The 15387-nt window shown below is 41.7% G+C and overlaps 1 protein-coding gene across 1 annotated transcript; it reads right to left on the bottom strand.

Moving 5' to 3' along the window:
* Positions 1–307: 307 nt before the first annotated feature.
* On the bottom strand, positions 308–4555 carry LOC134407629 (interleukin-1 family member 10-like). Its single transcript, XM_063139498.1, has 4 exons — positions 4426–4555; positions 1533–1664; positions 1128–1261; positions 308–523 (listed from the first exon to the last, which is right to left on the bottom strand). The coding sequence occupies exons 1-4, from the start codon at positions 4553–4555 to the stop codon at positions 308–310; spliced, it is 612 nt and encodes a 203-aa protein (XP_062995568.1).
* Between the last annotated feature and the right edge of the window lie 10832 nt (positions 4556–15387).

Below are 15387 nucleotides of genomic sequence, written 5' to 3' on the forward strand. Positions count from 1 at the left end.
TCACTTCCCTGTGTACTGTTTTTCCATGCCTAACCCAATGGACCCTCCTTCTAGGCACTAATGAGCTGGTGATGGTGCAGCCATGTGTATGTGGCTTGCTGCTGCTCCCATTTTTTGGAACCAAGCCACTGTCTAAACCTACCCAAAGTCCTAATCACAAATTTGGCTTTTTAATCAACACCCTGCCCTCATCCCTCCAATTTGTCCATAAATCAACAAAAGGCTTCCTTTCAACACACTCCAAACATGTCAGGTATATGTAACCCTCCACCTCTTTCATTTCCCCCTGAAAAGCAACAGTCCCGATCTATTGTTTTCTTTCGAAATAAAAGACGTTGATGTCAGCGCCTCCTTCGCGACTCAAATGAATAGGCCTGTTTGGCTCCGTGGAGGTGCTGATGAACCAGCCTGGGAAAGCTGCAGATTCAAAGCAGCAAGTTTCTTGGTTGCCACTAGTCCTACTGAAGAAAGTAGAGCTTAAAGATGGCTCCTTCTTTTTATAAAGCTCCACTATGTTTTCCTTCTAAGAAAAGAAAAGAAAAGAAAAGAAAAGTTATATTGTAGCAATAGAGCAGTGCGGCTGCCCATTATAATGTTTCTGTTCTTTGCCAAAAAGGCTTTACTATTTAATAATAATAATAATAATAATAATAATAATAATAATAATAATAATAATAATCTTTTTTCACTTTCACATCAAATATCACTATCTCATTATAAAAGAAAAGAAAAATAATAAATGGTAACTAGCAATTAAAGTCTATTGTGCCCCATGGTGAACAGATGCTGACAAATTAAGAAGCAATACATAACAAATCCCCCAGTTGTGCTAAATACAAAGCAGTAAAACAAGTAGATACTGCAAACACAGGAAGCTTTTAATTAAATGTACTGTATCCCTTAAAAGGCTGAATGGTGCTTTGCCTCTCCATACCAAACACTGGAATTGCATAACATGTGGCAGAGAGTTCCTTAGGCCCTAAAATATAAGCACTTGCTGAAAATAAGAATCCCCATAGGTTGGATTGCCCAGTGAAGGAGCAGTTTCCCCATGGGCGGTGGCTGAGCTGGGAGAGAAAATTCCCCATAGAATCAAAACAGATTTTTGAACTACAAACACAACTCACCACTAACTGTAGATGAGGAGGACCATCATTAGATTTCACACAGGACAAGGTCTGTGTCGCATCACTGAGACCCATAAAGATGGGCTGCCTTTTTGGATCTAGGGTGATATTGGGAAGCACGGAAATTAACTGTTCTGGGATGGAACAACAGGCAAGAAACAGGGTCAGAGATATGAGAGAATAAAATACATTGTCCATTGGTGTAGTCATTTTAGACGAGAAGCCACTGGTGGAAGGTTAACAATAAGACTTACAGAACTGCAAAGTCACTAACCCTGACAAAGAGTGGCACATCCTGACACCTCTATTATCCAGGTCCAGAAGTTACAAATGTGTTCCATCCATAATTGGGATTGGAGGTAGGGAAAAGTAGTGCAAGCAGAATAGAAGAACATCAGCAGTTACCTGGTGAATTGGACGTTTTTGGGCCTGCTACCAGTATGTTGTTCATCAGTAAGAGGAACTTCTGACTAATATCCCAAATTTTGTACAATCGAGGTTGGTTTTCACTGAAGGTGATAACCACTGAAGGAGATGCTGGGGAGAAATATACATACATATCTCACATAAGCAAAGGAAATGTTCTAAGGAAGAAATAACCATCTTGTATGGCTCCGAACACCATCTTGCAAACCTATCATTTTTCAGTTGCCGCATATTACAGCTGTAATGTGTAAAGAATGAGCATGGGATGATGAATGCCCTGGCATTTACTTATTTATTTAAAGATTTACAATAAATTGCTTTGCCAAGACCTCGTGTTTACCTAATCAACCAGTCTTCAAAGAGAAGACAGGAATGCTAGGTCCGGGTCAAACTGGGACACTAAGAGATCCATATCTCATTCAAGAATACATCACTGGATCGGTGGAGCTGTCCATAGTTCTTTTATCTAGTTGATGCTCTGCTATGTCTCTCCTTGTCTTTGATGGTATGCCTCTAGAGTTGTCACCTGTGTCTGCTTCTGTTTGCTCCCATGGGGATCCACCCTCAGACAATAGAGAAGAAGTCCCGAGAAACTCTCTTGTTTAGTTCTCTTTGTTACAATGGGGTTGACCTTGCTGAAAATCAAATACTTTTGCTTACATAGTTTAATGGGCTTGCTTAAGTGGTTTCGCCAATATTCCCAGCAGGAGATCAGTTAATTCCATGTACTGGTACAGCTCTCAATTTTCTGTCGGCTAAAAGTTCCTTCTTATTTACACTGCAATTCTATACATGTCTACACAGAAACAAGTCCTACCAAATTCAATAGTATTAGGGTGACCATATGAAAAGGAGGACAGGGCTCTTGTATCTTTAACAGTTGTATTGAAAAGGAAATTTCAGCAGGTGTCATTTGTATATATGGGGAACCTGGTGAAATTTCCTCTTCATCACAACTGTTAAAGCTGCAGGTGCCCTGCCCTCTTTTAAATCTGGTCACTAGTATAGCTCCTGCAGCTTTAACTGCTGTGATGAAGAGGGAATTTCACCAGGTTCTCCATATACACAAAGGAAACCTGCTGAAATTCCCTTTTCTTTGCAACTGTTTCTTTGCAACTGATACAGGAGCCCTGTCCTCCTTTTCATATGGTTACCCTAAATAGTATGTGTATATAGGATTGCAGCTTTAGTCAGGCTTTATTTATTTATTTATTTTGCCAATTTAAAGATATGTGCACGTATACTATAGTGTTTGCCAGTGGAGACCATCATAACTTCAGATAAACAACTTGTGTAAAATGGATGTCAAATCCGATTATTTTTCCTGTACTATATCTTCAACTGAGACCCACTATTGGGCAAAAGGCAGGATACAAATAAATAAATATTATGATGATGATGATGATGATGATGATGATGATGATGATGATGATGAAGAAGCTTTTAATGTGCTGATATAAAGGCAACTATAAATAGCAGATATCCAAACAACTGGAAGTCATAAAGCTGTTCTAAAGTTGTTCTAAAGGAGGTGCCGTTTCTGCAGCTGTATGTCATGCCCCTACTTGAGGAGGAGTCCTCCTCAGAGGAGAGCTAGAGGCCCCAGAAGCCGAAGCCCCAGACCAAAGACCACCATCAGACCTGCAGGAGCCTGAGCCCTCAGGGGAGGTAGTTGCAGGACCATCCCTGCCAGGACAAAGGGAATCTGAGGCAGAGGCTGAGCACCCACCCCCCTGACCCCTGGAAGCGATGTCACCTCAAGCGAGAGGCGAGTAAGGCTCCTGTGCAATGGAGTACTCACCTACAGAAAGGCTCTCCTCAGGAGTAGGGCTTTGAAAGGAGAGCTTTGATTATTGCAGCTCAGCTCTGGGTGGGGTCCAACAGGCTTTGGGCTTAAAAGCCTGCATTTGGAATCAGCCAGCGTTGGAACAACTTTGGTCCAGTGTGCCTTGTACCTGGTTTCCGGAACCTTGCCTGATACCCTGTTTACTGACCTTTTGGACTGCTTACTGCCTCTGCCGCCGGACTGTGTAAAGAACTGACTGTTTATGGTGTTTTGACCTTTGCCTGTTATTGTGACGACTCCTGTTATTGCCTGACCCTCTTGACTGATTGACTGCATGTGCTCTGACCTCGGCTTGAATTGATCATCTCTTTGTATATTCCTGATCTGCACCTTAGAGCATCCTACAGCCCAAGCAGGACACTGTAAAACATGTATTCAGCAGGTCAAAAAAACAAAACCAATAACAATCAAGGAAACAAATTACCCTCAAAAAAGCCTCAAAATTTCAGAAACCTCCCTGACTACATCAGTTCAGGCTTTTAAGCAGACTGTTTCAAATTGTTTTTAGTTAAGATGCTTTTTTTATTAACGTTATTACCAAACAGGCATTATGTTGCTGCTTTTGGTTTATATTACTTTTGTTTTCTCAGTCATATTAATTATAGATTTCTGTATTTGTGTGTGTGTGTGTGTGTGTGTAATTTACATTGAGACTGCTTTTTAGCAGTGGGAAGTAACACATAAGTTTTAATAATAATAACAACAACAACAACATGTGGGCTGTTCTTAGATTATTCATTGTTATTTTACAGCTGTTTTTAAACAGCATTTTTAAGTGGTTTGGGATGCAATCTTGTTAATGTTTAAACCAAAAGAAGTCCTACAACTCCCAGCATTCCCAAGTCAGCGTGGCTGGCTGAGGAATGCTGGGAGTTGTAGGACTTCTTTTTGTCCGAACATGCATAGGATTGTACCCTTTTAATTAATTTTATGGATCACTTGAATGAACTTTTGTAATTTCGTTAATTATTGTTCTAAGTTATGGTAGTTTGTGTAAACCGCATTTTATATTTTGAGCTTTTTTACTTGGCGTAAATTGGCAGAATAATTCTCTCATCTCCCGATCCCAACTCTTCTTGGAAGGTCTCCTCCTTTGGGTTACCATCTTGTAGGGTACATAATTCTGAGGTTGCATCCTGTAGGGCTGAGGTTCCATCGTGCAGGGCATAAGCTTCCGAGTTTCCATCTCTTCAGCCTCTTCAACTTTCTCTAGTCTTTCTCTGGGATTGCTAGAGCTTCTGGGTTTCAGGTATGTCTTCTCAAGTCACCGTTTAAATCCTGGGGTGAGCTACTAAGAGAGATTGACAAACAAAGAACTAAGAGCATCTGTAGCTTTCTAAACAATGATGGCTGTAGGGAAGGACCATAGATTGTCCTAAACAACCAAGAGGGCAAAATTATCACTGGAAGAATGGTTTCGGAAATGGGGGTGCTAATACCTTCGTGGCTGGACTTTTAAAAAAACTAGGCTTTACTCAAGGATTGAGAACAAATATAAGGATCATAGAATTGTGGAATTAGAAAAGACCACAGGGATTTTTAGTCCAACCCTCGGCAATATGCAGGAAAACCAAACCATCTATAAGAGGTGGCTGTCCAGCCTCTTCTTAAAAGCCTCCAGTGATGGAGAACCCACAATCTCTGTAGGTAGACTGTTACATTGTTGTACAGATCTTACCATCAAGAAGTTTTTCTTTATATATAATTGAAATCTAGGTAGCTGTGACTTATACCCATTATTTTGAGTCCTAATTTCTGTGGCCATGGAGAATAGTTCTTGACCATCTTCCCTGTGGCCCCCTTTTATGTACCTGAACACTGCTAACGTTTCTCCCCTCGATCTTTTTTTCTCCAGACTGAACATCCCAAGTTCCTTCAGCCTGTCCTCAAGTCCCTGTATGGTCTTTGTTGCCCTACTCGGTACCTGTTCCAACCCGTCAATGTCCTTCTGGAGATGCGGTGCCAAGAATCTTACACAATATTCCAAGTGTGGTCTCACTACTGCGTCTTTGATACAATGCTTCATCTAATGCAGCCCAGAACTGTGTTAGCCCTTCTAGCAGCTATCTCACATGGCTGAATCATGTTCAGCTTGCTGTCAACAACCACCACACCCAAATCCTTCTCTGATGTAGTGCTTCCAAGACATGGATCCCCCATCTTGTATGTGTTTGTTGTTGTTTATTCGTTCAGTCGCTTCCGACTCTTCGTGACTTCATGGACCAGCCCACGCCAGAGCTTTCTGTCGGCTGTCGCCACAAACATAGCCTTGTATGTGTAGCTTATGTTTTTCCTCCTTAAGTGTAATACCTTACATTTCCCCCTGTTAAAGGACATCTTGTTCCTCTCAGCCCAGTCTTCCAACTTCTTTGGGTCCCCAAAGAGGTGAGAAAAAGGAAACATGAAGGCCACTACAAGAGAATGAGAGGCCTGAGGTAGACCAGAAGCTTTAGACTCACCTTCCTCCTGAAATCCAGGTTTGCACCACCTTTCTTCTCCTCAGCAGGAGCTATAAAGTGTATCTTCTTCACTGGCATTAGATTTAGCTGCCTACCTGTTAAGCTTTTTTTTTTTTTTAAAGTCTGTGGGTGTGCTTTTATTCCATTGTTATTGTTCATTGTTTACTTTTAAAAAAAAGGGTCCTGTGATCTACTTGGAAAAGTAGCTTAAGCATTTAAATAAATATCACAGCAAGAAGGGGAATGAACATTGCAAGACAAGAGAACAACATTTTACTTAGCCAGGAAAAACGCCCAAGGCTAGCCCTAAATGGTCTAACCATTTGTTGCAGGACCATGAAAAGAATCAATTCACAACTTCTAAAGGACCTTTGATGTGCATCTGATGAATTTATTTATTTAAAACGTTTATATCCCACCCTATATCAATAAGATCTTAGGGCGGCATACAGATAAAAGCATACAGTATAAAACAGTAAATATACACAGCTAAAAACAAATATACACAGCTAAAAACAAATTAAACCATAAACCAAGTTAAAATTATATATAATTTAAAAGTAAAACTATTAAAACAGTTAAAACAATGAATGAGATTCTTGCTTATCTTCTTTCTTGTAGAGGACTGTTTTAGCGGCACACACTGCATGAGCATTTCAATCAATCTCTTAAAGACCAAAGTTAAAAGGGCCTGGACCTAGGGGTTGGGGAGAAATCAGTTTGGATTGCATTTAAATGCAAAGTTATCTAATTTCACAGTTTTGGAACAATACACAAACCAAAAGTCAGTTATCCTTCCAACTTTGGCAAACTCCATTGCTAAATCTGGAGAAGTACAATCAAACAATACATACAAAAATGTGTTAGGTGAAAGTGCATACAAAAATGCATATATTTGGGAAAGTCATGTTCAAAAATGCATTGGATTAGGAAAACGGCTTTCAAAAATAATGTATATATTAAGCCAAATTGTGTAGAAAAATGCATGTATTGGGAGAAATTCTTCCAAGAAATGTCAGCTCAAGTCCTACTTGGAGTGCAAAGAAGGATTCATTATAAATACCATAAAGTAGGGACAGTTTGCTATCGTGTTTCTGCTCTAAGGCTTCAATGGCACAGTGTCAGGTCAAGTTTAAAACCCACTAATTCTTAAGGCAACAAATCATACCATTTCCTGCATCAGAAGCCTTCAGTTTTAATGATCCAGCATTAAAAAAAAATCCTCAAAAGGAGGAAAGAACACTGCAAGTAGGTTCATTCTTTTATTTCCGCTTGCCCCAACATGGTATCCTCCAGATGTTTTGGATGCAGCTAGTTCCGGACATTAGGACTGAAGTCCAGGGCCCCACAGTCCCAGATCACTATGCTCCCCACACACACACACACACACAGTCTGATGATCCATTCCATTGTATTCCTAAAGTTATGATGGTACTATGATTTGAGTCTGAAAAGCAAAACTGCACATGCTCAGGGTGTTATTCATTTTTTTAATCAGGACTGACAAACAGTTTTGTTCTAACTTATCAGGAATGTAGAAGGAGATGTAAACCATGGATTGGCAGGAGTTGGGGAAGAAAGAAATGTTAGTTGAGAGCTTCACAAATGAAGTAATATGGTGGGGCATGTGACCGTTGGGGTCCTGGATCTAAAAGTACCAAGCTGCAGCAATGTTTGGATCACAGCTCCCATTATCCCTGAAGATTCGCTATGCTGGAGATGATGGGAGTTGTTGCCCAAAACATCTGGAGGGTACCATGCTGGGGAAGACTGCTTTATGCTGCAGGGGGAGGAAGTTTTACCTTTACTGTAAAGCACTAGAAACTGTGAAGCTGTTCTGGTCGTATTTGAAGGCATTTCATCCCCAAGGCTGTTTCGATCAAAGAGCCCAGAACCCTGGAGAATTGGTTGAATCATTTATTTGCACTGAATTGTATGAATAGGCTGAATAAGGAATTTGTGAACAACGAGGAGGAGAGACAGAGACATAATGGATTAGTACTTGGAATTTTAGACACACAGGTTTGTGAACGTATTCAGCTAATAGAGGTCTTCACTCTTCACAAAGCCAAAGAGATGGCAAGGCAGAATGGATCAAAACTGAGGAGCAAAAACACAACTTGGGAGTGATTGGGGGGGGACGGGACCACAAAGCTCCAGGAGCAGCTGAGGCAGCTATTTTGAAAAGAGCAAATTCGCTCTTTGCTTCTTTGCGAAAACAGCATGAACGAAAGTCCGAGGAAAATGAAGTAGTAGTCCAGCCATTTCAAAAGCACACTGCAGCAGAAAGGCCTACCTTTTTAGGCTACCAGCACAAGATGTGGAAAGGTCCATAACATTAGAGGAGTTTATCCAGCCAGAGGAGCTGTGTGCAGAAAGAGTTTAAAGCGGGGAGGACATTTGGCTATCACGTGTTCTCTAAGGGCTAAAGCATACATTATTCTGACTTTTGCCTTTTCTTTTTTCCTAGTCTAGTGTTGGGCTATGGGGACTTTAAGCCTTTCCCCTTCTGCAGCCAAAATCTGGATGGAGGGTGAAGATGGGAACATCCACAATATATTTTGCCAAATAGTGACCTATTTGCTTTAATAGATCACCACAGGCAACATTTATCTTTTCAGACTCCAATCCTCCAGTTCCACCTATAGCATCTGATAAAGTGGGTTGTAACCCACAAAACCTCAAGCAAATTTATTAAAACATCTGACAACTATATGTATGCTACCGGTAATCATTAACTTCAAAGCATCTTTTACGTTTTATTGTTATATTCTTTGATTGGAAGCTCCATCACACTGGGGGGGGGGAACATGCTCCCCACCGTCGCTTCTCTGCCCGTGTTTTCGTTCCTCAGTTACTTCCTCTTTCAAAAGAGGAAGTACACAATGAGCACAAAGCCTATTCAGTCTGCTGTTCTAATAGCGCTGCTTCTTCTGCACACAGCAGGAGAGAGCAGCAATTCCGTGTTTAAAAATACAGACTTAACGGGGGGGGGGGGGGTTGTCGCAAAAGGAAGGCCAGAAGGGGCAGAAGGGGCGCGGGAGGCAGACAACGTCATGTGAGGGACCTGAGCAAACTCCATGAGTGCCCAGTAATGAGCGTGCAAAAAAATGCTCATCGGATGGAACTCTCAGTTAAGGACTTTTATTAAGATTATTGTATTTATTATATTTTTTGTAAACTACTGAACTACTTTATTTTATGTACAGCTCTTTGTAATATAGCGCTATATTTAATTTATTATTATTATTATTATTACTATTATTATTATTATCTTCACAGAAATTAAACAGTGGATGCCCTGGATTTTAGAAAATAGCTGATTTTGCTTTATTGGATTTGCTAGGAAGACTATTGAAAAAAACGCTAACCCACCTCACTTACAAAAACAATATAAGATATCTTATTATGAAATGCAAATACCAAATCTTTAATGATAAATAATTAAGAATTTGAAAATGTATATATGTAAAAGTAGGAATTGTATTAAAGGAAAGATACAGGTTCACAAGCAATTTCACAATGAATTCTGGGTAACTGGCATAAAAAAAAAATGGTCAAGTTGACCTGGATGGTATCCAAAGTGTAAATATTGAGTTAAAGCTTTAAAAAAAAGAAAAGGAGTTGGTCCAAAAAGTTATTTGAGTAACAGCTATGAGACTGTATTATGCCAGGTCATTATTCCAGGTCAAAACTGTTTTTACATATCGATTAATGAGCAAAAAACATTTTTTACGGTATACACGTCAAAAAGATAGAAATGTTTAGAAAAACATTTAGACTTAGGTTTAATTGGCAATTTTTGAGTAAAGAATTATCTTCTCATACATATAATTTAAAATTTATCTTATCTATCCTTAAAAGTGTATGTGTAAGCCTTTTATGTATGTTCTAATTTTTTGAGAATGTTTAATAACAATGAGATAATTAAGAATGTGAGCCCTAATATATGGAACAACAGAAATTAGCTATGTAGCAACTTCAACGCAAAATATGTGCTGATTTTAGAATGTGGGAGCTTCTTCTTAAAAGCTCACCAGACCTGTGTACTTGTAAGCTGAATTTGGTATTAAATTGGGAACTTGATGCTTAGAATGAAATCTCTGGTTTTTAAGGTATTGGAACTTAGAGCTTTATCACACCAGGGTTATACTGTGCAATCACTGCGAATTGCATGCAAAGGACTCCGAAGTTTTACAGCTTATAATCTGCTTTTATTGTGAAGTACTCCCATGAATTCTGCTTTAATTGTGCTATAAAGGCAAAAGACTTGCTGTATTTTGATGCTAGTTTTTGAGCGTATCATCCGAGCAGCCACTGGGGTGCAGGAGCAGGATTTGAAGAAAAATTAAACAAATCCTTATATCTGCCTAAGCTTTAAAGATAAAGACATCAAAATTGGCCCAGTAATAGATATTAAGGAGGGCTTTAAGCATACCAAATTTGAATCAGATTGGGTCATCTGTTGATTTGTTATGATTTTTTTTTTACATTTCCCCCCTTAAACCCATTTCCTGGTATGCAAAGGATCTTGCCGCCCTGTAGCAACAACAACAACAATGCCGACTGTGTAGCGCTGTAGGGGATAATTCGAGGGAAACAGGTATGTGGGAATGGGATGAAGCTCTAAAAGTCTAAGAACAAGAAATATTTAACAAATTTTAGGTCTAGGGTTCATCATATCGGATAGATCCTTTAGAATTCTCACTGGTTCTGACTAAAACCCAGAATGGAATCACAGCTCCATCGAAATCAGAGCCACTGGCCTCCGCTGGAAGTAAGTTACTTCCTTTGAAAATAAAACAGTGTGACCTCAGCTCCTCCTTGGCAACTCAAACAAACAGGCTTGTTTGGAGTAAAAGAAGTGCTTATGAACTAGGGTGACCATATGAAAAGGAGGACAGGGCTCCTGTATCTTTAACAGTTGTATTGAAAGGGAAATTTCAGCAGGTGTCAATTGTATATATGGGGAACCTGGTGAAATTTCCTCTTCATCACAACCGTTAAAGCTGCAGGTGCCCTGCCCTTTTTTAAAATCTGGTCACTCTAGTATAGCTCCTGCAGCTTTAACAGTTGTGATGAAGAGGAAATTTCACCAGGTTCTCCATATATACAAATGACATCTTCTGAAATTTCCTTTTCTATGCAGCTGTTAAAGAGACGGGAGCCCTGTCCTCCTTTTCATATGGTCACCCTATATGAACCAACCAGGGAATGCTGCCGATTCAAAGCCACAAGTCACTGAGCTGACTTCCGTCTTACTGAAGAAAGTGCAGCTCTTGTGTTCCTCCTCATTTTTTTTGTAAAGATCCATAATGTTTCTCTCCTAAGAAAATGCAAAGGCTCGCTTAATCAGCAACAAAATTTGTATTGGATCAGTAGGATAGCATGGCTTCAGTATTAGCCTCTTAATTAGTTGACTTGTGTTTCCTACAGAGACCAACTTTAGTTACTACTGATTGCCTTTTTCATTTTTCATTTTCTTTCCTTTATTGCAAAATAGTGCTTTTTCCACTATACAATAAAGAGAAATGAATCTAGTAATTAAAGCCTATCCCCAATGAAGGAAACAGATGTTAACTATTAAGGGACAATGCTCTGATCCCTTCCTCCACCACCATCACCACCCCTGCCCCCAGCCATGCTGAACAGGAAGCAATAAAAGAGTCAGTAAAGTGTTTAAAATAAACAATTCCAATAAAATGAAGACGAAGGACTTGGGAAAAGGAAGGGAAGCTCCAGGGCAAGAAAGTAACAGGGAAAAGTGCCTGGAGGCACTTCTCAGAAGGTATCTGCTCAAAGGAAGCTGTCTTCACCCAAGTTAGGAACATAAGAAGAGCCATGCTAGATCAGGCCAAGGGTCTGTCTAGCCCAGCATTCTGTTCACCCAGTGACCAACCAGTTGTCAACCAGAAACCCACAAGCAGGACACGAGTGCAATAGCACCCTCCCATCCATGTTCCCCCGCACAGGCATACTGCCTCTGCTCCTCGAGGTAGCACATAGCTATCAGGACCAGTAGCCATTGAAAGCCTTCTACTGAACAAGTGGTACAGCTAGCTCAGTATTGTCTACAGCAGCCTTCCCAAAGCAGGTGTGCCCTCCAGCTGTTTAGGACTTTAACTCCCATCAGCCACAGCCCTCGTGGCCAATGGTCAGGAATCCTGGGTGTTGTAGTCCAAGACATGTGGAGAGCACTAGATTGGGGAAGATTGGTCTAGAGTCATAATGGTGGGCTAAACTGGGACTTCCCTCAGTACACAGCATGCAGCAACATATCTTGCTTTTCCTTACTAAATTACAGCTGCATAGGAGAGGGGGAAGCAACCCTTACTGGGAACACAATGAAAGGGGAGGGGAGAGTTCTCTCTTCCCTCCCCAGTGCAATCAAAACCAAAACTGCCCCTCCCCGTGGAGCTAAAACCTTAGGGGGGAATTATCATTGGCGCCATAGCCAGGGTACTACCTGTGGACTTTAACTTTGGGGGACAAGGGGATACCATTTACTCTTCTGCCCCAGGCCACAAAACGTCCCAGGCCAGCCCTGAGAAAGCATGTACTCTCCCTTTGATCTATGAACCGTCCTCTCCATTGTTATCATGTCTGTAGAATGCACCTAAACAATGCCCAAGTAGAGCCAGGCTAGATCAGATCAGCAGTTTGTCTGCTCCAAAGGCTTGTTTCCCACAAAAGCCAACCAGCTGCTTTCTGGAAAGCCCACAAGCGAGCCAAGAAGGCAATCACCCTCTCCCTCACTTGCAACCCTCCCTTAGCAATGGGTATTCAGTGCCATGCTGCCTAATAGGGGGCCCATTTATCCAATAGTTGCTGATAGATGTTTTCTCCATGAATTTGTTTTAGCCCCTTTTAAAATTCCCAAGCCAAGAACCATCACCTCCCATAGGTATGCGCACGGGGTGTGCCAAGTGTGCCCAGGCACACCCTAATTTCTCAGGGCTGCCTCTGCTTTCCTGCCCCCCCTCACTGCTCCGATTGGAGTGAAGGAGGGGAAAGTGTGCTCTCCGTGGCCTGTGAAGAGTGTGTAATTCCCAACCCACCCACCCCCGGACACACTAATATCAGCCATTAGCATGGTGGGGGAGAATTACGCACTTTCTGGAGCCCCTGGAAAAGCACATTTTCCCTCCTCCGCTCCAATTGGGGCCTTTAAGGTGCACACCCTCATGAAATGAGCCGTGCACGCCTATGTCACCTCCTCCATCTTGTTCCAGGGAATTCTACAGGCGCTTTATGCATTGTGAAGAACTTCCTCTTTCTCTACCCTGAATCAATGTTCATTGGTTTCCATTTCTCTTCAGGCTCTTATCCTGATCATGTGCCTTACTTTAAATAAATTTAACCTGTGTGATTTCTATTCTTTCCCTTTTTTTGTTTGGGGGGGGGGGTTCTGAATCTTAAATTTCCATGACATTTAACTTTGTTTTGAAATAAAGTATAAAATGAAATAAAGGCAACAACAACAGCAACAACAACGAAAAAGAAAATACATTAAAAATGTAGGAAAGGAAAGGAACCTCTCGTGCAAGCACTGAGTCATTACTGACTCTTGGAGGGACACCAGCTTTCGCTGACGTTTTCTTGGCAGGCCTTATAGCGGGGTGGTTTGCCGTTGCCTTCCCCGGCCATTATTACCTTTCCCCCAGCTAACTGGGTACTCATTTTACCGACCTCGGAAGGATGGAAGGCTGAGTCGACCCGAGCCGGCTGCCTGAAACCAGCTTCTGCTGGGATCGAACTCAGGCCGTGGGGAGAGTTTCAGCTGCAGAAACTGCTGCTTTACCGCTCTGCGCCACACAGGAACTCACTAGTTATGATTCCTAGGGCCCGTCTACACTTGTCTAGATGAAACGTAACAAGTTGGCAGAGATGACGTCAGCAGTCACGTGATGCTGTTGTTACGTTTCTTCTGACTTTTAAAACCGTTCCACTTTCTGTTAAAATCATTTTAAAACTAACAATGTGCCCCAACCTTTCGTTGTTTTCAATGCCGTCTTTCAAAGTCATGTCTCGTGACCATGGTCTTTGCTTCCTGATTAGGACAAGTGAGGGCTTTTCTAGACGAGGGGAGGGAGAGCTGGCACAACGCGATGAGGGGGAGGGGGAGGGGGGAGGGAGGGCGGTAAAAGAGGGGACAGAGGCTTAATTTTTTTAAAAAACCGCTTATCTTTCGGGGCGCACGTGGCCCCTTTAAGACGCTGCAGGGCTTCCCTCGTCCCTACGCGTCGCCCCGCCTTCCTGCCGGCTTATCCAGGCAGGTCTAGCTCAGAGTCACCGGAAGAAGGAGATTTACTTCAGAGCCGGTATGAGCATAATGAAGAACGTTCTAAAGAAGAGTGTGCCGGGGTAAAACGATAGAAGAAAAGGTATTTCGATTGACTGGGCTCAAGTTGCATTTTGTAACGTAGCAAGGGAGGACGCAACAATGCACTTAAACAACGGTGTAATGAATAGTGTAGATCCTGCCCTAATCTATCAAAAATATGTTTGTGGAATAGTAGAAGCTAGGATGAAAATACTAGTTATACAGCATATATAAGTGGTGTGCACATGCATGTGTGTGTTAGCTGGGCCAGTGTCAAGCGTTGGCATGATTGGGCACCTGCCGAGGGTCTACATCCCAGTGGGGGGCTGCTGAAAGAACCCCCTGGAATTGCTCCTCCTCTTTACCATTGTAACCTACTTGTTCACCTGCTGTTATGTCTAGCTCTGCTCTCCCTGGATTGGAAGAAGGTGTTTCAAGTGATCAATCAGAATCAGACTCTGAAGTAGAGGAGTCGGCGCCAGACACAGGCCGGCCTGTACCAGTGGGGGAGAAAGCTCTCACGGGCTCTTCACCAGCTGGGGGTGAACTCTCTCCAGAGCTTATCTCGTCAAGGGCAATTATTATTATTATTATTATTATTATTATTATTATTATTATTATTATTTGTATCCCGCCTTTTGCCCAATACTGGGCCTCAAGGCGGCTTTACAAAGTTTTAAAACATACATTGTAAAACCTAGGAAAAGAAATGTAATAATAATTAATAATAATAATAATACACAGTCAATGGGAAGCCAACATTCTTCCGAGGGAGAGAGCATGGAGAGGTTAGCCGATCCTAGAGTACACCACAGACTAAAATGGGCGGAGCTAAAGGAAGGCGAGAGAAAGTCGGCCTGGCTCGCGTCCCGTCAGAAGCCACCTCAGAACTAGTCTCTCTGAAGTCAATGCATCTTGGGAAAAGGCTTTCCATTCTTCTTGAAAGGACATTTGTCTGGCTTAGTTTGCATAGTTTTGCCTAGGAGAAAGTTCCTAGAGATTAGACTCTCTTCAGGTGGGAAGAGATGTTTATTGCTTGAATAAAGCTTTGCAGATTACTTAGCAAGCCTCGTTATGGTCTCCCAAGAAGGCAAGAAATTTTTGAGAAACACAACACCTGCTTCTCTCTCTGGCCCAGACAAGTATGGTGATAAGAAGGATCAGTACTTCTTCACTGGCTCTCTGCCTGCCAAGCAGACAAATGGT

This window comes from Elgaria multicarinata, chromosome 12 (assembly GCF_023053635.1).
Source record: "Elgaria multicarinata webbii isolate HBS135686 ecotype San Diego chromosome 12, rElgMul1.1.pri, whole genome shotgun sequence".
NCBI classification, from domain to species: domain Eukaryota; kingdom Metazoa; phylum Chordata; class Lepidosauria; order Squamata; family Anguidae; genus Elgaria; species Elgaria multicarinata.

Excerpts from the sequence above, each read along its gene's own strand:
- LOC134407629 (XM_063139498.1), bottom strand. The coding sequence starts at position 4,555 with ATGGAACCTCAGCCCTACAGGATGCAACCTCAGAATTATGTACCCTAC. Across the intron at positions 1,665-4,425 it reads ATTCTGCCAATTTACGCCAA|CATCTCCTTCAGTGGTTATC; the intron begins GTAAAAAAGCTC and ends ATTTCTCCCCAG. Across the intron at positions 524-1,127 it reads CTCCTCATCTACAGTTAGTG|AAGGAAAACATAGTGGAGCT; the intron begins GTGAGTTGTGTT and ends TTCTTTTCTTAG.